The sequence below is a fragment of the Acromyrmex echinatior genome, chromosome 1, assembly GCF_024713525.1.
Source record: "Acromyrmex echinatior isolate Ae372 chromosome 1, ASM2471352v2, whole genome shotgun sequence".
Taxonomy (NCBI): domain Eukaryota; kingdom Metazoa; phylum Arthropoda; class Insecta; order Hymenoptera; family Formicidae; genus Acromyrmex; species Acromyrmex echinatior.
In genome coordinates, this window is record NC_141852.1 from 13,772,046 (window position 1) to 13,797,340 (window position 25,295).

The following is a 25,295-nucleotide window of genomic DNA, read 5'->3' on the forward strand; positions in this document are numbered from 1 at the left end:
TATGCCTAGTCGCCCAGACATAAGGTATTTCAAGCACTACGTACTGGCAATAAGATATTCGAAGACGAATAGCCAAAGACGAGTGACGTTTGACTCTCGAGAGAAAAAGAGACGATATATCTACCGACACATCAACTAAAATAATAAACGGTAACATAGTTCTGACATTCCAATTTGTAAGGATAAGGCATTTAGTACAAATATGAATAATAGAACTTCTGTATATGAATTAACATTAGTTTTGTGTGTGTGTGTGTGTGTGTGTGTGTGTGTGTGTGTGTGTGTGTGTGTGTGTGTGTGTGTGTAAATGTGTGTACATATGTGCGCCCCTCTGCACAAGCTATTATTAACATTACAGAATACAGATGATATGTGGCAAATGAAAATTTATCCTATCGTCCTCAACGTTCGCGAAAAATGCACAGGATCGCACAATATATAACAATAATAATTATCAATTAAATAATTAATATTAAAATAATACATAATTTATATATATATATATATATATATATATATATATATATATTAAAGTAATAACTTAAACTTTTTTAATAAACTTTTTTTACAATGAATGAGTATGATTACAAATAAAATATTTGGGGACAAGTAGATTATTTTTGTGACAAGTTTCCATTCATTGATTTTTTTCAGCTTTAAAGATAATTTTATATTACTATTAACTCCAGAATACTAGTATGTTCGATATATAAATTTTACATGAGCAAATGAGCAAAGTCATTGAACGCTAAACTGTGTCTTCAGTCATTATTTATAGGCCATTAGAACGTCTGTAACAGTCCAGTCTACCATAGTAAAAGCTAAAACAAATGAAGATAACTTATAAAAATTCTATCTTATATAATTTGAATCTCTTGATAGTCAGTATTATATTTAACAGAAAGTGATAAGTAATTTCAACTTTTAAACAGCTTTATACATGTTATTTAAGCGTTATAGGTAGGTCTAAGGAGATACATACTAACATAACAGTAAATGTAATAAATAAAAAGAAACAGAACTTAAGGTCTTAAAGTTTATAGTATTTTTTCTAAAACTATAATATATATTTTTTATATTTAAAATACTTAAAAGTATTATTATAATTTTCTCATAACTTCTGACATTTATAATAATATGTGATATAGCAATAAAGTTTCGTAAATGTTACGAGAAAATAAACACGACTAAACTAATATACTAATAAATGACTTTTATCGTTCTTCAAAGTAATTCCCTCTAAAGATAGTACACTTTAGACAAGATTCATGTAATTCGCGGAAACTCTGTGAAAAGTCATCTTTGAATATCACCTTATGTCTCGTTATTACACATTCTCAAATAAAATAGAAATCAAAATAATATCATAAGAATATTATCATGACTTCATTTGTTATGAGTTTATTTTTAAGTTTATTTTTTTATATATCAAATGATGTTATAATGACATCATTTGATATATAAAATGTCCTATGATATGACTAATTAATTATGAATAATTAATATTTGGCTCTGTATTCTATATCTGGAGTCCTCATTAAAAACATGTACAGCAATTTTTGCAGCAGATTTTTTTTGCTTCTTAAAGGAAGTGATAAAAGGGATTTAATTTACAAACATTTTGGAACTTAAAATCATGTAACAACAAGACTTAAAACAATATTCAAAGATGTCTTTTCACAATTTCCTCCAGCTTATCAGAAATGATGATGATTATCAGAAATGTATTGTTTCTAAAGGGGATTACTTTGAAGGATAATAAAGATCATTTGTATATTAATTAAATGGTGTTTATCTTCTCGTAACATACACTAAACTTTATTACTGCGCCACATATATGAAGATGTATTATACAATAATAATCATTTTGTAGATATCTTTTAATGCAATTTACAAGATTGAAGACAAAACATGTTAATTCGCGAATACCAATAAATATAAAATATTTTATATCCCGAAATTTTCATTTTTCTTTGTAATATTAATTAAAATATTTTTCAATATGTATCCCTTTATTTTTTATTATATATAAATTAAAAAATATTTTAATAATCAATATTATGGAAATAAAATCGAGAATAAAAAAATTTATTTCTGTGTTATACAATAATATTAACTGAAGTAATTTTCAATTTATATATACAATTCTTTATTCGTTTATAATCTATGTATTATGTATAACATATTATAAATAAGAATAATATAAAATCCAAAAATATAATATTTTTATGATAGGTAAAAGATTTACTTATCCACAAAACATTTATTAATTTTCATATTATTATATATATTTAATATATTTAATATATTTATAATATATTATACATACTGTACAGAGTTTATAAATAAATAATTTTATATATAATTAAAAATAATTAATATTATAGCACAAATAAAAATAAAATACTTTTATTCGCAATTTTTTCTTTTCTGTGTAATATTAATTTTCTTCATAATTAATTAGATTAATTGGATACATATAAAATATTTATTAAAATATTTATTAAAATATTATTTGATTTTGTTATCATATATACATACATAATGGACATATAGTTGAATATTTTATTATGTCCCAACATTTAATATCTTTTTAATCACATAAAATTGCTACAATTTCGGTAAGTTTATATTTCATCAGACATGTAAATTCCTACATGCACTTGAAAAATGCTTTTGTGAAAATAAAAATTGGAATATGTAAGTCAAATGTAAGAAGAAAGTAAGGAGTCAGACACAATGGCCGGTATTCATAGTCAGATCTTATATTCAAGACCGTCTTCAGTACAGTTTTAAAAAGTCACAAACCAGTCAGAAGGCCGCATTAGCGACTTAAGACATTACTTAAGACGGTCTTAAAATAAGAACCGACTATGAATATCGACCGAAGAAAAAAATAAGGAATAAGGAACAAGGAATAACAAATTTCAACCAATCAGAAACTATGAGTTGTGATACAAGTCAACACAAGTATCGTTTTATCTTTGTTATTTATAGAATATAAAGAAAGATAAAATGATATTTGTGTTGATTTGTGTCACTAAATGAAAAACACTCTGTGTTCCTATGTATCCAGTTTTTAGTAGGTTGAAATCTGTACCTTGTTTATTTATTCCTTATTCCATTTGTGTTTGAGCCCTAACAGAAACATATAAACAAAGCTTCTATATATCTTAATAGCATAATTATTATTTGAATAATATTAGTCCAATATTAGCCCAATATTGGCTCAATATATCCCCATGTTTAATTAATATGTCACTACTAAATTATTATTAAAGTATAGGAGGTGAAAATTAAGACAACAAAACGTCTCCTCCCCCAAAAAAAAATAAGTTACATTCACATCACAATAGTCATGGATAAATTGAGTCGTTATCGTAAAATTATCAAAAAGTGGCAGTGATTACATTTCCTTATAGGAGGTATACTCGACACAAATCTATTCTGATCTTCTTGACATGCAATGAATAAAAATAAAATGACACTTATATCGATTATGTTTCCTAAAAGAAACGCAGCAATTATTATCTTCTGTATATGTTTCATAGTCAATGTCAAAGCAATGTCAAAGTGCAATTTTTATCACAGCTTCATAATGATATCACATAGCGATATTATACCTTTTACAAAATGAACATTCACACGTCATCATAAATTTATTTGTGTGGCATGCTCCAACATACTTCAATATGTTTATACCATAATTCCAACGTGTTCATTGGAATAAGAGCATATTGGAGCATATTGGAGCATGAGACAGACCTCGTGACTATCATGATATTATTCTGTGACTTTATTATTTTGCTAAAGAGGATAAAAACGTATAAACGCCTTTTTAATATTTTGTTGTCTCAATTTTCGTCTCCCAAAGTTTCGTTTACGTTTCTATCACTCTCCAGCTCTTACGTTTGACTTATAATCAAATTTTTATTTTCACCAAGACGGTACCATCTTTCACTGACAGGAAGTACATGCGTCTCAAAATATCAGCAGTATCGAAAATCATTATTGCTTCCATTAGATCATTCCATTCATTATTTATCGTACATTTCATAAACGAGAATTTCAAGTGCATGAAAAAACTTGGCCCGGTGCAATTATATCACTCTTAATCCACACTTTAATACACATATTAGTTACGTACTCTTTGACATGCGACGATCGTTCACCTGCGACGATGATTATCCATCACCCTCTGTCTCAACTAGCCATGCCATCCCGTTTCCTACATCCTTTCAGGTTGTCACAACGTCTGCTCCATTTTAGCACTCGTATTTCAACAAATCTACGCGATTTCTATGCGAAAATTTAGGAAAGATACCATGCGCGCGCGACGGCTTGAATCGTCATTCGAGAATCGCAAGCGGCCGGCCGGTTCGATAGTATCGAACTTCGTCCGACTCGGCGACAATTTCACTCAACACTGCGCGTAATTATTGAATTGATATAGATACGCAGCGTACTTCACGCTGCATGCTTGTCAGTGAATTAGAATTGATTAAAATGATTAGAATTACTCGGTGAACTCGACGAGGGACTTTTTGTTTCTTTTTGAGGAATCCGGAATTATCTTGGACATCGTACGCGGAAGTATCGCTCTTATGATCAGCCGATGGACCAACACGCGAAGAAAAATCGTGTATTTGAGGTACGTAGCACTTTGAGGTTATGACGGTTGAGCTATCAGCAGCTGTCAGGCAACTGCGCGAGCAAAGAGGAATCTATTCTTTTGTTGAAACGAAGATAAAAATTTGCTTTTATGAATTAAGCGTTCTGAAAGCACGGTTATCTATTGAAGATTTGTAGACGAAATCGCAAAATGTGTTTATGTATCGTGCGACTTTTAGGATTCGCTACGCAGAGGTTATACATTTTTCATAGTGCGAACATTTCAATGCAAAAATTAATCGCGACGTTTTAAGTGCATTAAAAATAAATTGAAGTATTATAGAGTTTCGTTTAGAATATTAGGTATTGAAAGAATCTTTTTCCTGGCGAAACTGAAGTAAAACAACGGATCAATATCAGTTAATGGAAATATGACAATAAATAATATTGTATAATTTAAAATTTTAACCGCCCAGTAAACGAGAATGGATTGAAATGAATTGAAATGGATTCAGATTTTCAGAAATATTGATTCACGAATGTTAAAATAAATACTTTTCAATCCTGTATTTTTATTCATTTATAGGAATTGCATGAAGCATATCTCTATGCTTTTCAATCTAAAAATAATATTAGCTTTTTCTGTGCACACACACACACACACACACACACACACACACACACACACACACACAAACACACATTGTGAATACTGTTCAATTCAAAATTTTGAATAGGAAATGCAGTTTTTCAATCCAATTGCATCCAATTGAATCCAATTAAATCCAAAAAAAGTATTTGCTATTTATATATAAAATATGCATTCAGATAGAAAAAAATTTCAATCTATTTTAATCCATTCTCGTTTATTAGATGATTTTAGCAAAACATTAGGTAAACTTTGACAAATTTAGGGAAAATAATCGAATATATTTAAAATATTGTAACAATTAAATCGAAAACTTATTTCTTACTTTTATGAATCTTTTTATTTGCAGATAACTTGTTATTTATCTGTTATGATGCGTGACTATTATCCAAAATATTTTCCAATAAGAGATGTAGATGACACAGTATAAATCAGTTACATCCTTATTGATTGGCAATGTTAAACAAAGCTGAAATGATCATTATATTAAGAATATGGCACACAAAAATTTAAGTAACAAAACCTAAACATTAAGCAAATTAGCTTATCATAATAGAGACCATAAAAGTAATTAAATTAAGAATTGAGATTGGATTCGAATTTAACCAATGCCTGTTTCTACAATGTAGTTTAATTTTAATCTTGATTTAATTTACTCTTTATCTTTTTGTAATTCTTAAAAAGACTGAAGAATTAGTTGAACCAGGATTGAAATTAAACTACATTAATAGAAACAGGCACAAAAAAAAATACTGAACTTATGTTTGATGAACTTTGCTTCGATTGATTAAATTCCAATATAATCCCAATCTTTAATCTGAGAGCCATGATACACAAAAAACTTAAGCAGTAAGACATAAGTAGTAACAAATCTAACATCTTGATTTTCTTACTCCTTACATCTTACTATAAAAGTAAAAGTTTTTCTATGTATCTTACACTGTATCTCGTGCTGGAAATAATTAACTTCTTGTGTTGCGTTTATTTTTTCTTTTTTTTCTTCAATGTAGAAAGAAAAATGAATTTTACTAAAAGTCTAGCTGAAAAGAACGAACCTATAGGCTACATTCAGTGCTACTGCGTCCTTGTTTTACGTCTAATGAATGATAAACACAATAGCTCTGATAACATATTTTTCAAACACAAAATAGGTTAGTGATCGTCTAATGTGATTTTTTTATTAGAAATTTGTTTTTATTTGATCTCAGTAAATAAATTCTTTATTATATATTTTATTTTTTATAATTGGAGAACTATTGTATATTCTTTATACTTAAAATGAAATAAACATACGTTTGACATTTAATAAGAGCAGAAATTAAAATTCTGTAATTTAGCAATAAAAACAAATCGTATGATTGGTTTTTACACCCAAAATCTGTTAGTATACATTTTATACTTAAAATGAAATAAATATTTATTTAAACTTTGGCGAAAATGAGAAAGAAAAGTTTAGTGTAAGTCCAGCAACAATAAAACAAATCTTTAAAAACAAAAAATTAAGGACAAGAACCAATTATATGAAAGAACTTTTTCATTAAATTGCTTTTTCCGCCTGATGCAGCCATATTATCTGTTCCTTGTAATATATGATAAGGAGCATTCCAGAGATATTTATATTAAAAAAATCAAAATATATATAATAAGACTCGTGATATGGACAAAATAATAGTGTACAACAACCGACAAACACGATCAGTAACTAGAGCGTATTAATATCTAAAATTTATTATTAATTTATTATTGTAGTACTGAAATAATATTCACTAATAAAAGTAATAAGCCTGTTTTTTTTTAGTTAAACTTCTTGGTTCTTTTTCTTTTCTCTTCATTTTTAGAGAAAAAAAGTAAAAGATGAACCGTGCAAAAAGTTCAGCTAAAAAGAACATGCCTATTACGTTTAATAATTGTACGTTTCGGCTCTCTTTTGTAATCATCTTCAGCATGTGTGTATCTTAACAAGGTTGTGTACAAGAATCTTACTGTGAACCACAAACACAATGCTCCATGATTGAAGATGTCATAATTACAAAGGCTTGGTATCAATATAGTAAATCATTTACCTGTTTTTTATTATTTTTATTTTTTATTATCTTTTTAGTCTGTTCTAACTCTCGATGACTTTACTATATTTAAATTTCTATTTTTGATATTAAAACCAAATTAATTTATTTGCAGTGGAAATTATATCCATTATGTTGATACATAGCAACCTTTATGATTTTGACATATCCTCAATGAAACAGTATTCCGCTTTGTAATCGCTTTGTAAACAATAAAATACATCTTTGACACAATTTTCTTAATACATACTGAAGATGATTTGAAGAGAAAGCCGAAACAAAGAAAGAAACGAAGAAAGAAACATACAATTATATTTTTATTATTGAACTATTAATTTGTTATTAATTTATTATTGCGTTTTAATTCCCGCGTGTGACACATATTTGCGATTTGTCGTATTCTATTGTTTTAAAAAACTAAAAGTCTTGAAATTGTTTTATAATACGATTTTATATTTTACTCAATGTAAATGAACGTTTTTCTAACAATAAGTCTATAGTCTCTTGCTAGAAACGTGATAATCTCTTCTGCATATCCATATATAAGATTTAATGTTGATATCGAATGGTCTATTAAAAAAAGATTTTCATACCAAAAATATTCTGTGTGATTTGCAATTGCCTTCGTTAAGAGAGATGACGATTTAAATAAAATCTAGACATGTTCTGTGTGGATCCTTGGCACCGGGTCTTTGGCACAAAGAGCAGACGCGTAACTCTTTATACCACGATTGCTACACAACTTTTATATTATTCTACATAACTTTTATATTTTATGCTACACAACTTTTATATTATGTCAATAAATATTTAGAAAAAAAAGCATTCATAAATATTATTTTGAGACAATACATCTTTTCGAAGTGATATAAGTAATAAAGTTTACGACATTTATGAAAATTAAATTGTACTTTTTGTCATTAATTGAAATTAGTTTTTTTTATTAATTAGTTAGTTTTCTTCTAATAATAAGTCTGTAGTCTCTTGTCACAGAGACGTAATTCTTCTGCATACATCCGCAAATATGTATACAGGATCTATAGTTTTAATACTGATTCTAAGCGGTCTACTAGAAGAGGTCAATTGTTATAATGGCAAATACTCTCTCAGTGGTTTGTCTTCTGAGAGATGATCAAATAAAATCTAACATAAGTGTTCTGGATTTTCTAACTCAAATCTTTGGCACAAACAGCAAATGCGCTTTCTATCGCTAACGTGAACTTTAAGGAAATACAATTTTACGTGAATATCGATTTGTGAAATACAAAATTCTTTACAACTATCTGAAAATGATATTGATTTTTTATATAATAACTATCTGAAAATGACATTGCAGAACTTTGATAATATTATTAGGTGTTGGAATTAATTCGTAGCGTTTTTTAATGAAAGAATGTTATTTATTTCACATGAGCATTAAAAAATACATTAATGAAAATACTTCCCATCACTTGTAAAACGCTACGAATTAATTCCAACACCTATTATATGCAATAAGTAATCTTACGTGATAAAAGATTACCGGATAGTCTTTATAAAATTATATTATTTTATTTTATAAATTTTTTTATATTATCTTTTTTAAATTATTGTTTGTTATATAATTTTCATATAATTTAAAAATACTTTAAAGACAAATTATTAATCAAGTTTTATAATGAAAGGGAGCAATTTATATTAATAAATTAATTAGATTTAAAATTCTTTCATGTATTATTAATTCACAAGAAAATTTACAGATTATTTATAAAAATTTAGTAATTCTTTATAAAAACTGTACTAAAAAGTAATTTAACTCATACGTCATTACTGCAATCTCCTTTTCTCGCGGAATTGTATTATATAAATATAAGATTATTTTAGAATAACAGCATTAAGAGACTTGATGAAATAAAAAGAAAGAAAGAAGAGAGTCAGGAGCTTGCAAAACCAACGGTGGGGATGGTCTAAATTAGATCCAACTCTAAAAACAGACTAGAACAAACGTGACGAAATATATCTTTCGCTTACGTAACTCTAGTTACACGTTCAAGTCTTCATCTTAAATAGTAGATTATGTACGATACCTGAGTGTTGTAAGAAAACGAATCTACCATTTTGCTGGCAATATGGATTATCCTTAATGAAATTCTAATAAACTTTCTAATAAACTTTCTGTCAACTTTTTTCTTTACACAGGTTTCATTAAATTTTTATTAACGTTAGACTAAAAATATGTTATGAGACATATTATAATATTATCCTCATCATGAACAATTAATCTCAAGTATATTTTTTATCGACAAATTAGCTCTAAATTACCTCTTCAATCCTGCGAATTTACTGATAATATCCAATTTATAAATTAAACATCAGACATGTGTGAAATTTAAATAATTATTTCAAAAAATTTGCAGATATTTTTTTGGCTGCTCTAACGAATCACTCGGTTTTTTTATCGCAGTATTGGCCGGTGATTCGCAAAAGGAAAGCTAACGAGGATGAGCCATGCGAAGGTACAAGAAAACCGCTTTGGGGACAATAAACTCCGTCGCAGGCAATTAGGAAAAAGCAGCTCACTACCGAATAAAATGGTGGGACTAGGTAGCGACGAGCTATTTATTTCGACCATCACCGATATCAACAATATGGAATTGGAAATCAACTCTGAAGACGAGAGCGATGAAAACGAAAAGGGCGATATACAGCGGCTGATACCATTGGACAGCGAGAGTGTCGTATTTAGCAGCGGAAAAAAGGACAATCAAAGAAATGAGATGGAAAATGCGGACGATGAAACCGTCTGGTCTATATCTATCCAGATGTTTATACCCTTCCTACTTGCCGGCTTCGGCATGGTTGCCGCTAGTTTGCTGCTAGACGTGGTGCAGGTATTAAAAATTGATTCTTGTTTTTTTTTCTATCAATGTAGATTAATTTTAATAATCTCTATTTAACTTGTCTCCTTCTAAGTTAACTCTAGAAAAAAAAATTTTTTAAATAAATTAAAGTAATTTAAGATTAAAGTTAATCTATATCGATTAAAATGGACAGTTATATTTTATCACAGTCATATTTTTTAGGAATTCTGAAATAGAAAATAAATAAGATACGATATTATTAGCAATTTGTTTCTCTTTACTAACAATAAAAATTTTTATCACGTCTCTCAAGAACTAATTATGAACACTATTACTTACACACTATTTTCTAATGCATATTCAAAGGTAATAAATCTCATGAATGAAACGTTGAATTTTAGCATTGGCCAGTGTATCAAGTGGTATCCGAAGTATACATATTAGTTCCTGCACTACTGGGTTTGAAAGGAAACCTGGAGATGACATTGGCCTCCAGATTGTCGACTCAAGCTAATCTGGGTCAAATGGATACGACGAAACAACAATGGACATTGGTTATGGGAAATTTAGCCTTAATTCAATGTCAGGCTATGGTAGTTGGTTTACTGGCGTCCTTGGCAGCTGTGATTCTTGGTTGGATTCCGGAAGCTCACTTCGATATTCATCATGGACTCTTATTATGTGCCAGTGCCTTGATCACCGCTTCCGTAGCTAGTTTCGTCTTGGGCCTCGTGATGGTCGCAGTCATACTATTGTCGCGACGAATGAACATCAATCCTGACAATGTCGCTACGCCGATCGCGGCTTCCTTAGGAGATCTAACTACTTTAGCTCTTTTATCCTGGATCGCTTCTATATTATATAAAGCAATAGGTATAAATGATTGTTTTATCATATTGTGCTTATTTGATTAAAAAATTGACGAATTTTTTAGGTAGCGCTCCGTGGGCAGCTCCATTATTGATAGCATATTGTGTATTTATAACTCCTGTATGGGGGTACATAGCAGCTAGAAATCCATTTACTAAAGAAGTATTGGATTACGGCTGGACGCCTGTGATATCCGCGATGTTAATTAGCAGGTAATTATTTTTCCTTGCACATTTTATAAAAATTTTATGAAGTGAATGCGCGTCAACGAATAACATTGATTTTAGTCTTGGTGGACTGATTTTGGACTACACCATATCAAGCTACAAAGGCATAGCGGTCTTTCAATTAGTAATTAATGGCGTTGGGGGAAACTTGGTTGCCGTTCAAGCCAGTAGAATATCGACGTCCCTACATAAAGATTATCACACGGGTGTTCAAAAAACTCTCAACGTTTGCATTAGTCCATTCCACGCATTTTTTGCTAAAGGTGAGTTTACTATGAACGTTTTTGTATTAGGTGTTGGAATTAATTCGTAGCGTTTTACAAGTGATGGGAAGTACTTTCATTAATGTATTTTTTAATGCTCATGTGAAATAAATAACATTCTTTCATTAAAAACGCTACGAATTAATTCCAACACCTAATACAAAATATAATTATATGTTCGTAAATTTGTTACAAGGAATTTTTAACAGGAGGACACGCGAGGACAGCTAGAGTATTACTGATGATGGTGATACCAGGGCACTTAATCTTTAGTTACACGATTAGTTACCTTCAGGCGGGGCATACCTCATTCACACCTATATTTATCACGATATATTTGATCGCTGCAATGTTACAGGTATAGTATATATATATATATATATATACATATATATATAATATATATGTTAATTTTTATAAAAAATGATATTGGCTGAAATTTAAAAAAAATTATTAATATTGATTAAATTTGCTTATTTAATTTTTAGGTAATCCTGTTGTTATATATTGCGCAATTAATGGTTATTTGGATGTGGATAAGAGGTATGGATCCAGACAGTTCTGCGATACCGTATTTAACAGCAGCAGGTGATCTTATAGGAACTGCGCTACTTGGAATTGCCTTCCATATTCTTTATGCCATAGGCGATGGCGACTCTGACGTAGGAGATTGATCGTTAAAGTTTATACAATATTTTAAATCCTTTATAATGTTACAGGTCACAAATTGTGGAACTGTCAAAAGACTGCAATGAGAAATCTGATTTGAATTTACAATACGCGACACCATTGTAATTCAGGATTATCAATGGCTATCGCTTTCGTTACAGTGAGTTTTTTTTTCAAAAAGAAATATTTATTAATATTGATTCTATTACATAATAATGAAATTGTCACGTGATTACAAAGATAGGAATTAATTTGAATCGCGACTATGCCAATAAATATAGGCCAGTATATATAAGTATACATATTTCATTTCTATGCTTTAACCAAAATTTTCATCATACAAGATATTTTCTTAAGCTTCGTCATATCAATCATACGACGTATGTGCCTATATGTATAAACTTAGTTAACTGTATATAATACCTAGTAGATATATATTTGTACACATATACATAGACAACACGTCAATCAGTTAAATATTAAATATAAATTTTAATATTTTTTATATAATTACCTATAGAGGAAATTTCAATTAGCAATCAACTGCAATTCTCAATTATGGCGTTAAAGTGAAGGATGTGTACTCTTTCTTTTTTTCTTTCTTTCTCCTAGTATTTTCTTCAATTTATTAATACTTGGAAACTTATAAGTACATATTGTATGTGTAAAGCTTAAGCGGCTTGTATATATTTCGACAATTTTGTTTTTACATAGTTTTACTATCTGAGGCCCGTTTCTACTAGTGTAGATTAACTTTCTTGGTCTAATTTAATTTTTATTTTTATTTTTATTTTTATTTTTATTTTTATTTTTTTTTTAGTTTTAAGAATTAGAAAGGCTAAAGAGTAAACTAAATCGAAATTAACATTAATCTACATTGGTAGAAACGAACACAAAATATCTCAAACTATTATTAAAAATATATTTCTATTCACATATATATGTATATATATGTGTGTATATATATATATATATATATATATATATATAATGACATTTTTTATTTTAAATGAATCAAAATATTTGTAATTATACAAATTTATTTCTCTTGCCAAGGTATATAACAGATTAAACAAGAGTTACAATATGTACGTGAAAAAATAAAATTCTTGAAATATTGTCAGAGCTAACCAAAGACTAAATCTTGTGATTGCAAATTATATTAATTAATTGCAAAATTATTTGTTCTGCGAATCAAATTCAATTCGTATTTGAGATGAGAGATTATAACTAGAAAGAAGAATTAAATCGAAATATATTGTGAATTGGAATTTAAAGAGCAAGTTAAGGAACATGCAATTTAGAGTTCTGGACATCATCAGGAGTAGCGCATTCATTCATCATCGTTTTATCATCGTTTTATCCAAACAAATGCTGACAACATTTATTTATTGGTTCTCTTTTTTCGATCACCATTTTCAATTTACGCCCTTGATAACTGAGAACAAGTGCGCAGAATAAACATTCACTTATTTTATTTTATTTTTTTTTTTTAAATAATGATTTAAGTTTGTGGTTACGACTCGACTAGGGCTCCGTGTTGTTACTTCGATCCGAGGATTACATTATTTTTAAATTTTTGAAAATTTCGGATGAAAGTAATCATCATGGGGCATTTCAAATCACTTGGTATCCCCTAAACAAAAAAGGATTGAAATGGATTAAATAGATTTACAGATTTTCAAAAGTACGCATTCGCAAATATTAAAATGAATCCTTTTTAATTCTAGTGTATTTTTATGCATTTAGGAATTGTATGAAACACATCTCTATCTTTTCAATCTAAAAAAAAAATTTTAATTCTTTAAGTGCATTGTGAATACTGCTCAATTTAAAATTCTAAATAGGAAATGTAATTTTCGATCCGATAAATCTAAAAAAAAAATTTCCGTTTAATTGAATCTAAAAAGGTGAAAATGGACTATTAAAAATGTTACTAAAATATCCATTCAAATGAATTTAAATTGATTAAAATTTTAATCCATTCTCGTTTACTGAGTTTAATTAACTTATCTTTTACTTGAAGAATTTCAGCTTTATCCTATTTTTATTTTGTCATTAACAATTTTTTATCATATGCACTTTGAATCTTTCTTTTCATTGTTTTCCTTTCAGTTTCTGCTTCTCTTTGCACTCTTGTTCAACTCGCAATTGTTCCAATCTCACAACCGTATTTTTTCTTCTTTAATTTTTCTTCCTCTTCTTTTCATTTTTTCAAAGTTTACATATCAGGCATTATACATTTTAAGGAAATGTTGAAGATGCTATCGATCTATCAACCAGTGGGAACAAAAAAAAACCATTTTCCTAGTAACTCTGACAGTTTTTCCGGCATTAAAAAAATTTCTTGTTTAATGTTTTACGAAATTATCTTGGAAAGGGGGATGTACTTGTATAAATATTCGTACAGACACGAATAATTGAAAAGATATACAAAAAGAAAAGAGAGAGAAGTAGGTGATACAGTATTTTATATTAAAAGTATAAATATACATATACTTTAATTTACGGGCACAAATATAATGAGAGAAATTCATGTATAAATATAATATATATGATAATATGTGTGTCACAAGAAAGGGAAACACCATGTAAAGGAGTTCTTTTATTATAGTATTATATTAAATATCTTTACTCTTATATAATGAATAAAAACAAAAAAATTTGTTTACTTAGCTTTGCAACGAGATATCGAGAGTATAATATATAAAATATTCTGCAATCATTTACTAACAATGTTATAGTATATTCACTATATTTAGATGTAGTGAAAATTATATTAATATAATCAGATAAGTCCTTTGAAAAGTTACTGCAAGAAAGATACAGATAATATTGAGACTTTATTAACATTTTCTAGTGCCTAAAACATACTGTTTGGAAATCTGAAGTATTGACACTGTATAAAAGATTTACTTATGTAATATACAAATATCATAAATTCTAGCACAACGATTTGTTATGTTTATATGAGATAATAAAGTCTCGAAATATACAACTGCAGCATTTTATTATTACTTATCTCAAACGCACGCAAAAAAAAATGATAAAATTAAATTGAACTGTCATAAGATAATGATTCAATTTAAAATTATTTTAAGTACTCTAATAGTATCATTATTAATATTTTAAGTATTGAATGCGTGTGCCGCTATATTTATAACGGATAACGAAAGTGGAAATGTCAAGGGTTACAGACAGATTTATTATTTTACAGACTATGTTTGCAATCTACATTGCATTATAATTTAATTGTTTCAAATTTAGTTGATATTGATGTTATATTATTCATTCGATTTTACGTAAAATTCGTTTTTTACTTAAGGATCAGAGAGTAAAAATTTGCTATGAACGCTAATCCTATGCTATGATACAAATGGCAAATGCTATTTGCAAATATAAAGATCACAAAATTATTTGCAGTAACAAATACCTATTTTTTTCTACTCGCTACAAAAATTATTTACAACAAATATAAAAATTTGTTAAATATGCAAATTTATTTGCTAAACAGCAAACAAATTTAACAATAAAAATAATTTTGCAAATTTTTTACGTTCATAGCGAAATTATTTTTCTCCGTGATGTCTTGCCTGTCGGATGAAAACTCGGTGAGTTTTGCAATAACCCAAACAGACTAAAAAATTATCACATCAAAAATGGTTCCAAAATGGACTCTATATTAAAAGTCACTTTTTGATCAGTAATGATTCATTTTACCGTCATTTTGACGTTATGGTGATCGGTTCTGCTCGTGAATATTTTTCCAATTTACGCATAATAAAGGTACGCGTGCACCAGGAGGACCCGCACGTCTTCTCGGCCGCGCTCGTTTAAAGCCCCGTTGCACATCCTCCCGCTCGTTCACGCTCGTAACCACCTACACCGTAATCGCGCGTTCCTTCGTTGTGTACGTTTGTACGTGCGTATGCGTGTGTATGCGCGCTGGTTCATTCATCCACGTCGCCGTATTCGCGCGTACGTGCACGTGCACGGGAGCCGCGTTAACACGCACACACGCACGACGGCGGCGATTCGCGCGGTCAAGCCCGTCGACGACGACGACTCGCGCGGTCAAGCCCGACGACGGCGACGACGGCTGTGAATGAAATAGTTTCATCTGTCAGTGCCAACTATCGCGCCGATCTCGGTGTACGCGGCGCGTCTCTCACAGATCTTATCTGCCGTCGTGCGTTGTCGCGCGTAAAAGGGGTAGCGAGTGACCGCGAAAAGAGCGCGATTACTCCGACTCAGAAGTCGCGTAACTTTCAGGGCTCTTGGAAACGCTTTCTAATCCCGGTGAGTTCGATTCTCAATGCCGTAGACGTGAAAAGAAGCTCTCGAAACTCCAAGCTCTTGTGAACTCCAAGCGGTCCGTAGAAAATAATAAAAAATAAATAAAATCAAAATAAAATTAATTGAAAGTAAAATATAATAAAGTAGAAGTAAATGATAAATTTACAAAGACAAAGAAATCTCATCCGAGCAGTCGGAGGCTAAGATTAGCATTAAACTACAGTACAAAAGTAACAAACAGCTCGGAAGGAGCTCTAGTGATCAAGAACAAAGAGAACTTTTGCGCTCTTCTTTCCCTCCCTCTTTCCCCATGCGAGGCTTGGATGCGTACGCTCGTTTTATTTTTCATTCAGAAAGGGGTCACGAAGAAGCACGGCTGGACAGTCGTACCTTTTAATTCGACCCTGAGCTACTTTTATAATCGCTGAATTGTAGCTGATGGGGGTTACTATTTCTGAACTCTCGGAAATTAAGTCAGTTTTGGTCCCCGCGCGTGACACCTTCCGCTGGGATTTCTGAACCTCTCTTTCACCTTTTCTTTTTCGCAACTTTTTCATAAACCGTTATCATTCTGGAAAAATTTCCATCGAACGATAAGCATCGAGAAACGACCGATAACGAGTGTGAAATAATCGACACGTATGATAACGGTTTCAGAACACGTAAGAGGCATCAGTATTTATAATATATATAATTACGGACTTAATGCCGAATCAAATAGCGGCCCCACGAACTTTCGTCGCCTAGCTTGCTTCCCGCTAGTAGCTCATTCGTCTCCGCGCCGGATTTAGTTGATAACTTGTTCTGAACGATCCTCGTAATTTATACGTCTGCATTCCGATCTCGTTGATCCACGCTCGCGCTCGCGTGGAAGATTCCTTTTTTGAAATTGATCGCGCGCAAAAAGACGGGGTGCTCGATTCATCTCGTTGATAAAAAAAAATTAAGAGAAATTACGCGGGATAAGAAAGTTCGGCCCAGCGAAGATTTGACGCACGGCGGCATCTCCTCTGCATCTCCTCCGCATTTCCTCCGCATGGACCATCGTGCGGAAATCGAATGAGTGCCATTACGTGCGCAACCGCCGGAATGCAGAGCGGCACCGCAGGATCCTCCATCAGGACGACGAGCAAGCGCATCGTCATCCGGAACAGCTGACCAACGTGTAAGTATAACGACGGAGAAGATTTCCGCACCTGTAGAATATATCGCACGTACAATTCCCATCCCGCCGCGCCGAGGAAAATAATAAAATAATCGCGACGAGCGAGCGAGCGAGATGACCGGTGGGATAAGATACACCGGGAGAGACGAGGTATCAGAGCGTATGTTAAGTTATTGCCCGTCATGGTCGAACTTAAACACGTGGAGTAATTTATCAATCTGCGAATATGTTACGGAAGCGCTTAGGCGCTCGCGTCGCCCGGAGAGCGGTTTGCGGGCCTCGTCGGCGGAAAAATGTCGCGATGCGAAACGTGAAAACGGAGCTTGGAAAACCAGGAAAATGTCTCCTCCGCGATTCATGATTATCGATTTAGGATCTTTTTCTTACGCATGTAATAATGAAAAAAAATAAAAGGCACAGGTTTGGAGACGCGCTTAATCGTGCGTTCGATTGAGCGCTATTCGAAACTATCTACCTAAAAACCTGGAAAACTTGGAATTTTTAGAGGAATTTTTCTTTTTTATTCTTGAAAACCTATTAAGGATTTTCATGGAATTTTATCGGAATTTAAGGAAATTTTTGAAATTTTACTTTTAAATTTAAATTTTATCTCTTTCTGAAAACATTGCTACTTTAATCATATTTCTTTTTAACAATGCAAAATACTATTGACAATTAGCAATAAATTCGCGTATATTCACGTGTGAACATTCTCATATATATGTCTCGTTTTTGTAAAAAAGTCAAAGTAACAGTAAAAGACGATCAATTAACACAATAGAGTAACTCACTAATACTATATTATAGTAAACCAGGTTTACTCAGCCTTCTATACTATCCTACAGGTTTCGCAGCTCCAGTTGTAGAAAATATAGATATAGTGTTGTAAAAATCTCTGTCTACTAATTTTCAATATATAGTTCGTTTGTGTTTCTTGCAATTTATTATATTTCACAAAATTGCATTAAAAAGTTCTTTAATCTTTTACCTGGAATTTTGAACAAAATTACTACTGAAAAATCTGAAAATTCTCAGAGAATTTTTTAATAATAGTGATTGCGGTTGGACGCACTAGTGCATATTAAAACCGTTATACATTTAATCCGTGTAAAAGTAAAATATTTCGAATTATATAATACAGATTTTACTTAATAGTACAATAAAATGTATTGAGGATTTCCTGGTGTAATCCTCCATTTTTATATGTATTTATATTAAATACACATTTTTACGTTAATTTATGTACGATAGCTTTAACAGACTTCTAATGTGCACTACTGCGCACTGAGTGCATCCAAATGAAAACTATTGAAAGACATTATAACATTAATCGTTATAAAATATATCTAATAATATTTGCGGATGTTTTTTGAATGCCTGAATGTTTACTCTAGCAGCAAAGAAAATTATCCTGATATTAGATAAGAGCAAAAATCTTTTGCTTCTACTACTGGATAAATACATATGTTAAGTGGAATCAGTGGAATTAAAAAGACAGTCTCGCAAAAGAATGTAAAATGTGCTTGTAAAACTATTTTATCGTCACATCCTTGCTTTACAGTTGGAAAATTTTTTCCAGCTAAATTATTTCAATCAATTTAACAGAAGATGAATATATTAAAATGTAACACATTATATAAAAATAAACATTAAAAAATATAACACTCTAATACAATTTAAAAACAAATTGTGGGATCATATTTCTTCAGAGAAATTAATATTTAAAGTGCATTAAAATTAACATGAACATCTTTTTTTTACTCACTTATCTTAGAATTTACATTTTAAAATTACAATATTTATGTTATTTGTCCACTTACTATAAATTGTGTTATTTTAACATTAAGAATTAAACATCAATTTAACATAAAATATTCACAAAAAATAACATACGTAATTACATTATATTAAATTAATACCTACTCTCTAAATTTCTTAGAGTAAAATTTCACTCCAAAAGAGTAAAATACTGCCACAATTGAAAAGGAGTAAAAAAATTTGCACTCCTGAATAAGAGTAGCAAATTTTCACTCTATTTTCTAAAATTTCTTTCATTTGGAGTGAAACTTACTTCAAAAATAGAAATTGCAATAGAAAATGCAAATTTTTTACTCTTTTTCAATAGTGACAGTATTTTAATTCTTTTAGAATGAGATTTTACTCCAAGAAATTTAAACAGAAATTTTATGTTAAAAATTCAATATAATATTAACAGGAATAGTTTTAACAGCACAATGTTAACGCAAGTACAAAATATTTTTTAGTCTATTTAAAAATGATATTGTTTAAAAAATGAAATTTTCGTAATTTTTCGATTTTTTAAATTGTATCACTTTTGAAGCAAAGATGTGATATAACAAGACAATCATGTCAATTATTTATGTTTTTAAAATTGAAAAAAGTATCGACGCGTTTCCATGTTTTGACAAGAAATGATCACAAGCGCGAAGTGGTGGCGGAAAATTTAGTTTCTTAACGTAGTGCAAAGAGACGATAAAGAGCCTGACCGAGAGACGTTAGTGTAAAAATATCGCGACGACGTCTCGAGAGCGCCGAATCACTTGCGTGTGGTCCACTACTTATTGTTAGAGGAGTACTCCTCTCAAATTGCACGCGATAACGCTTTGCGTAAACCGGCCACGAGTCCCGTTCAAACAGACGCCGGTGGCTGCGCATCTGTTTAATCTGTTATCGAAATAACCGCCACTATCATCTTGTCATATGCAGAGAGTCACAACATTAGAGAACACAATTGCGAGACGGCCTTGATCAATTAGCGAGACGTTCGTTAACGTTTCAATTTGAATTGCAGTCTAATGTTTTATTTCAATGTAGATCAACTTTAATCTCAATTTATAACTTACATTTTATATTTTTCTAATTCTAACAATTAAGAAAAATGAAGAATAAGTTTATCTTTATAAGACTAGAAAGCCTTGTAATGATGTTGAAATCGTGTCATTTTGAGACAAAGAATACAATGAATTAATGAATTATTTACAAATCTTATTTACTCAAGAAAGAGCTATACAATTTTAATAATAGATCTCCGCACTCTAAATAAATTTAAACCAAAATTAAAAAATTAATTTACATTGGTAGAAATAAACGTTAAGAAACTTTAATTTCTTTTAAATAAGAAATCATTGTCGAAAAACTTGTGTTTTTTATTATCTCCCTCGAATTTCTTTCTTCATTTTCACTTGTCCCATCTTCAAAAAATCAATAGAGACTTTACGATAACAGCGTTTACTTTAATCACGCAATGATTCTCTTCTGTTCTTCAATTTTCGATTACACAGATCTATTAAATCTGATCTTTTTTTTGTTACAAATAGCCATTTCCAAAGTATTTTTACCCACTAAATACGAATTCCTTATTCCAAGTTGGTTATCACTTAAGAAAAATGATATCAGAGAGCTAGAAAATGATAATTCCTAAAGTTTCTAAAACGTTAACACTGGCATCAAATTTTTTTCCAAATTTGTTAATGTCATATGAAAGTATCATCTTTTAGCTTTAACGTGCATTTTATCTCATTTTAATTTAATTTTTTGTTTTTGAGATATAGTAATTTGAAGAGAGGTTTTTTTATATAACATATCCAATACAATCTGATCTTTTTCTTGTAATACGAATGTGAATTATCATTTCCGACGTATTTTTGCTTGCTGAACACAAATCTGTTGAAAAAATTAGCTATCACGTCACAATGTTATGAAAAAACGGTGTCAAAAAACCCAAAAAAGTGACTCCCTTTAACATCATTTTTCTCAAAATTGTGACGTAATAGCCAACTTTGGACAACGGATTCGTATTCAGCGAGCAAAAATATATAAAAAAGAAGATTATTTGCATACTTGTAACAAACTTTCATAGGCCTGTGAATTATTTGTGTACCCGACTGTAGCACTGCAGCCATTTATACGGTATAAGGGTCCGTAATTGAAGAAGCAAGTGTAAGGTAGCGCTTGCGTAATGCTCTCTCGGCAATGCTCTTATTGTTGTCCGCGCCAACGTGTTTACGATACGTGGGTGGTAGTAAATAATAAAAGAATACGCATACAACGAGAAAGTTCAGTATCGGATGCGATTCGCCGAATTGTTCAACGTGCTGTTGGAAATCTCGTAAGTTAGAGGCGTAAAATTTTAACGAGTTCTCCGAAATTATCCGCCTCCACACCTTTAGAAGTCATCTTTTTGCAGATTAAAGAAATCTAGTGTTTCATGAATAACGCTCTTCGCAGTAGATCTTCTACGCGAAAAGAATGATTTTGCTGAAATATCTAAAATTTTAGATAGGTATAAATCTAAAAATAATTGTGTTAAACCATCAAAATAATTATTATATAAAACGCTCAAAGTAGTTGCTAGAATGTCAAAACTCTGTGCAGCATTGCTCATCATGCTTGAGATGCCTACAAAATTATTTTAAGCACAAATGAATCAAGAGTACCATATTCGATCAACGCTGGTCTTGGTGTTTAATAATATTTTTACATTTGTATGAATTTTTACAATTTTTAGTTCAAACGCGCCAATTATTTATCGATCTTGAAACACAGTCTTAAGATTTTAAGACCGTATTTTTTTTTACTGTGTTTCTTTTTTACTGTGTTTATTTAAATACAGCTAGAGAATGTAACATCACAAATTAAATTGACAAACAATTTAATATCACTAATGCTAACACTGATCATCTTCAAATCACTAAAGAATTTATTGCGAAAAATATTATCTCAAAATTATTTTAATAATTCAACAAAATTATTTTTAAATCTATAGCCAAATTTTTAGATATTCTGCAAAATTTTTCTTTTCATACATCATCGTGACTTTTTAAACGTAATTAAATTCGAATTGCAATGTAACACTCGATGTGACTTGAATTCTTTAATGTGTAATTTTTTTCAACCTGATAGATTTTGATTTAAAAATCACTTCATAATTTTAATTTATCTTTTAGTTGACATAATTTGTCACATCACTGACACGTTATTTTATTGCGCTTCAGGAAAAAATCTGAAGTAAAGCCGACGGCACACGATTTGTTTCTTGCTAGATTGCTAGCTAGAATAAACTCTTGCCACTGTATTGGATGCTGAGACGATGTTAGTGTCGCAGCCAATACGATGGCAAAATTCTAATCCAGCTAGGAATCCAGCAGGAAAACAAGCATTGTGTTTAGCGGCAGGCTTAAGATAAATGTAATTAATTGGGACATAATATAAAATAAATCGATCCGTAATTAGTCACGAAATATGTGAATAATTAATCAGGATAGATAACTCATTTAAATCAATTGACTCCTCGCGTGAGAAATCTTAATTGAAAAAACATACGCAATTCATCGGCATTTGGAAAGCCATGAGTGAGTTAGTATCAATTATATCATATAAATCTGCTACAAAGATTACACTAACGATACACCTGGCATGTAACTCTACACTGTTAAATTTATAATATCAAATTATATCCAATTTGAGTTATTTTAATAATATTTTTATAGGCCACTATATCTATTCAATAGGTTATCACTGTATCTATTCATATGCTATTAATTTATCAAAAACAATGGAATTAATCAACTCAAGAAAATGTATTGAATTTGACTATTCAGTTCATTATTTACTAAATGCATATGTTAATATGACCGTTATTTATTTTAAAACCACAGATGAATTGACATATCGATATGAAAATAAAAAATAACAAAATGTTATTATTAACTCAATAGATTACTATTGGACTCAATAGATACTATTACTCCTTTGTTGATATCTATAACATTGCTTATTCAAACTGCAAATATTGTAGCAGATTTTCTCTAGGCCTTTTATTATCATAAGCTTTTGATTCTCTCTCTCTCTCTCTCTCTCTCTCTCTCTCTCTCTCTCTCTCTCTCTCTCTCTCTCACTGAAGTACCTGAAAATTTAATTAAATACAGATCTGAAAATAATTTTGTTGGGTCATCTAACTGATTGCTGGAATGTCAAAACTTTTTGCAGCATTGCTTATTCTGTTTGAGTTTCCTTCATAATTGTTTTAATAGTCCAACAAATTATTTTAAAATCTATATCTATCTAAATTTTTAGATACTTCAGCAAAATCTTTCTTTCCGTGTAGAATTTTATCGATTTGCACGTATATGTATATCAGATATATCAGAGAGAGATGTATATATATATATATATATATATATATATATATATATATATATATATATATATATTACAGTATATTTATAATTATTTGTTTATACTATTTATAATCAGCCTGAGGAAGAATGTCAAGCACTAATTATCAGTTTTAAAAATAGATACCTAAGAAAGTCTTATCAAACATCTGTGCTTGAGCGATAATATCAATTTATGGGATAATATAGACGTAATATAGACTATTACGTACATATCATAATAATGTAAGCAGTTCTGGCTTCAATATATTCTGATAAACATCAAATTATAATTAAATTAGGCAAATGAAAAGAACGGACACAAATTATAATCGCAAATGTGTGATGCTATTACGCCAGTTTTCTCAAATGAGAAGCGAGCGACATGCAGATCCGACGAGAGATCAGGTGTCGGTAAAATCTGATATCTCTAACGAACGGCAGAATCTACGTGCATGACTAAATTACATGTGGGTATACGCCGTTTTATTGAAATTGCTGGGGAAAATCGTCGCGTATTCGAATGCGTTCCAGTTACACACTTCATTCAGGCTCGGTTTCAATGTCGACCTTTGCCGAGTCAAGAGCGAATCTTACATAATCGCGCTTTAAAAGGAACCACGAAAGGTATATATACGTATGCGCATAGATAATATTGCTTTTAGCCGGATATATGCCAACGTACACCCTATAAGCGCACAATATTATTTAATATTAAGTAATATTTTAGGCATATTCTTTGAATATTAAATATAACGCGTTTTAACAATATTTTATTAAAATTATATAATATTATGTTAAATAATATTCCTGAAATACTAGTGGATGTTATATATCCACTTCTAGAACTATTGTATGATTATTGAAAGTAACATTTTATTTTATGTTATGTTATATAAACATTAAAAAATATTATACAACATTTACTTTAATTTGTAAAACTATTATCCCAGTTCACTTTAAGATTATGTTTAAAGAAAATAACTGAACATGGTGCGCAGTTGTAGAACTGAATATGTTGTACATAAAATCAAATGTAATTCAAACATTAAGATGTAACGTAGACCTATAAAACCTTTTCGTTACTTATTGTGAATTCGAATTGTACTTATATAAATAAATAATTAATATTAATAAAAATATTTTAGTAAAATATTTCAGAGATATTTTAGGCATAATACCACGGGGGTTATGTAAAGTGGACACATAACATCTATAGAAAATTCCCATAATATTAAAAAATGTTATGTAATATTCTCAAAATATTATATTTTAATTTTTTTTTTTAATACTATTCATATAACATTCTAAGAATATTTTGTGCTTACAGGGCGTTAACAAAGAAACTCGAACTCGTATTAAAAAGTCACGTCTTCTGAAACAAATCCCACTGAACTTAATAAAACTTGAAACATTGATTAAGGTGCTCAAGAATGTTCTTAAATTCAAAGAAAGATATCGGTAAT

General features: G+C 30.2%; 2 protein-coding genes and 1 long non-coding RNA gene across 11 annotated transcripts in view; 2 read left to right on the plus strand and 1 right to left on the minus strand.

The window, feature by feature from the left end:
* Positions 1-4,274, minus strand: part of LOC147910986 (uncharacterized) — a 486,594-nt gene extending 482,320 nt beyond the window's left edge. For all 4 annotated transcript variants that reach the window (XR_015544271.1, XR_015544267.1, XR_015544270.1 and 1 more), the window contains exon 1: positions 4,148-4,274. This is a non-coding gene — a long non-coding RNA (uncharacterized LOC147910986). The remainder of the gene's footprint in view (positions 1-4,147) is intronic.
* LOC105146909 (solute carrier family 41 member 1) lies at positions 71-15,190 on the plus strand. Of its 4 annotated transcripts, XM_011057550.2 has the most exons (8): positions 4,423-4,651; positions 9,767-10,193; positions 10,565-11,036; positions 11,098-11,245; positions 11,321-11,523; positions 11,733-11,881; positions 12,012-12,111; positions 12,243-15,190. In XM_011057550.2, exons 2-8 carry the CDS (start codon positions 9,804-9,806, stop codon positions 12,290-12,292), a joined length of 1,512 nt encoding a protein of 503 aa, XP_011055852.1. In that variant the 5' UTR covers positions 4,423-4,651; positions 9,767-9,803; the 3' UTR covers positions 12,293-15,190. The 4 variants fall into 4 exon arrangements, with proteins under 4 accessions (XP_011055851.1, XP_011055852.1, XP_087259600.1 ...); XM_011057549.2 differs by lacking the exon at positions 4,423-4,651 and adding an exon at positions 71-150 and having other exon boundaries at positions 12,012-15,190; XM_087403474.1 differs by having other exon boundaries at positions 9,720-10,193; positions 12,012-15,190.
* A 597-nt stretch (positions 15,191-15,787) lies between these two features.
* LOC105146914 (solute carrier family 41 member 1) overlaps positions 15,788-25,295 on the plus strand; it is a 35,523-nt gene continuing 26,015 nt past the window's right edge. Inside the window, exons 1-2 of one of the 3 annotated variants that reach the window (XM_087403451.1) lie at positions 15,792-16,491; positions 17,146-17,653. The gene's annotated coding sequence lies outside the window, so the exon portion shown is untranslated. Of the gene's footprint in view, positions 17,654-25,295 lie in introns of all 3 variants that reach the window. The other 2 variants (XM_011057558.2, XM_011057557.2) reach the window with 2 other exon arrangements.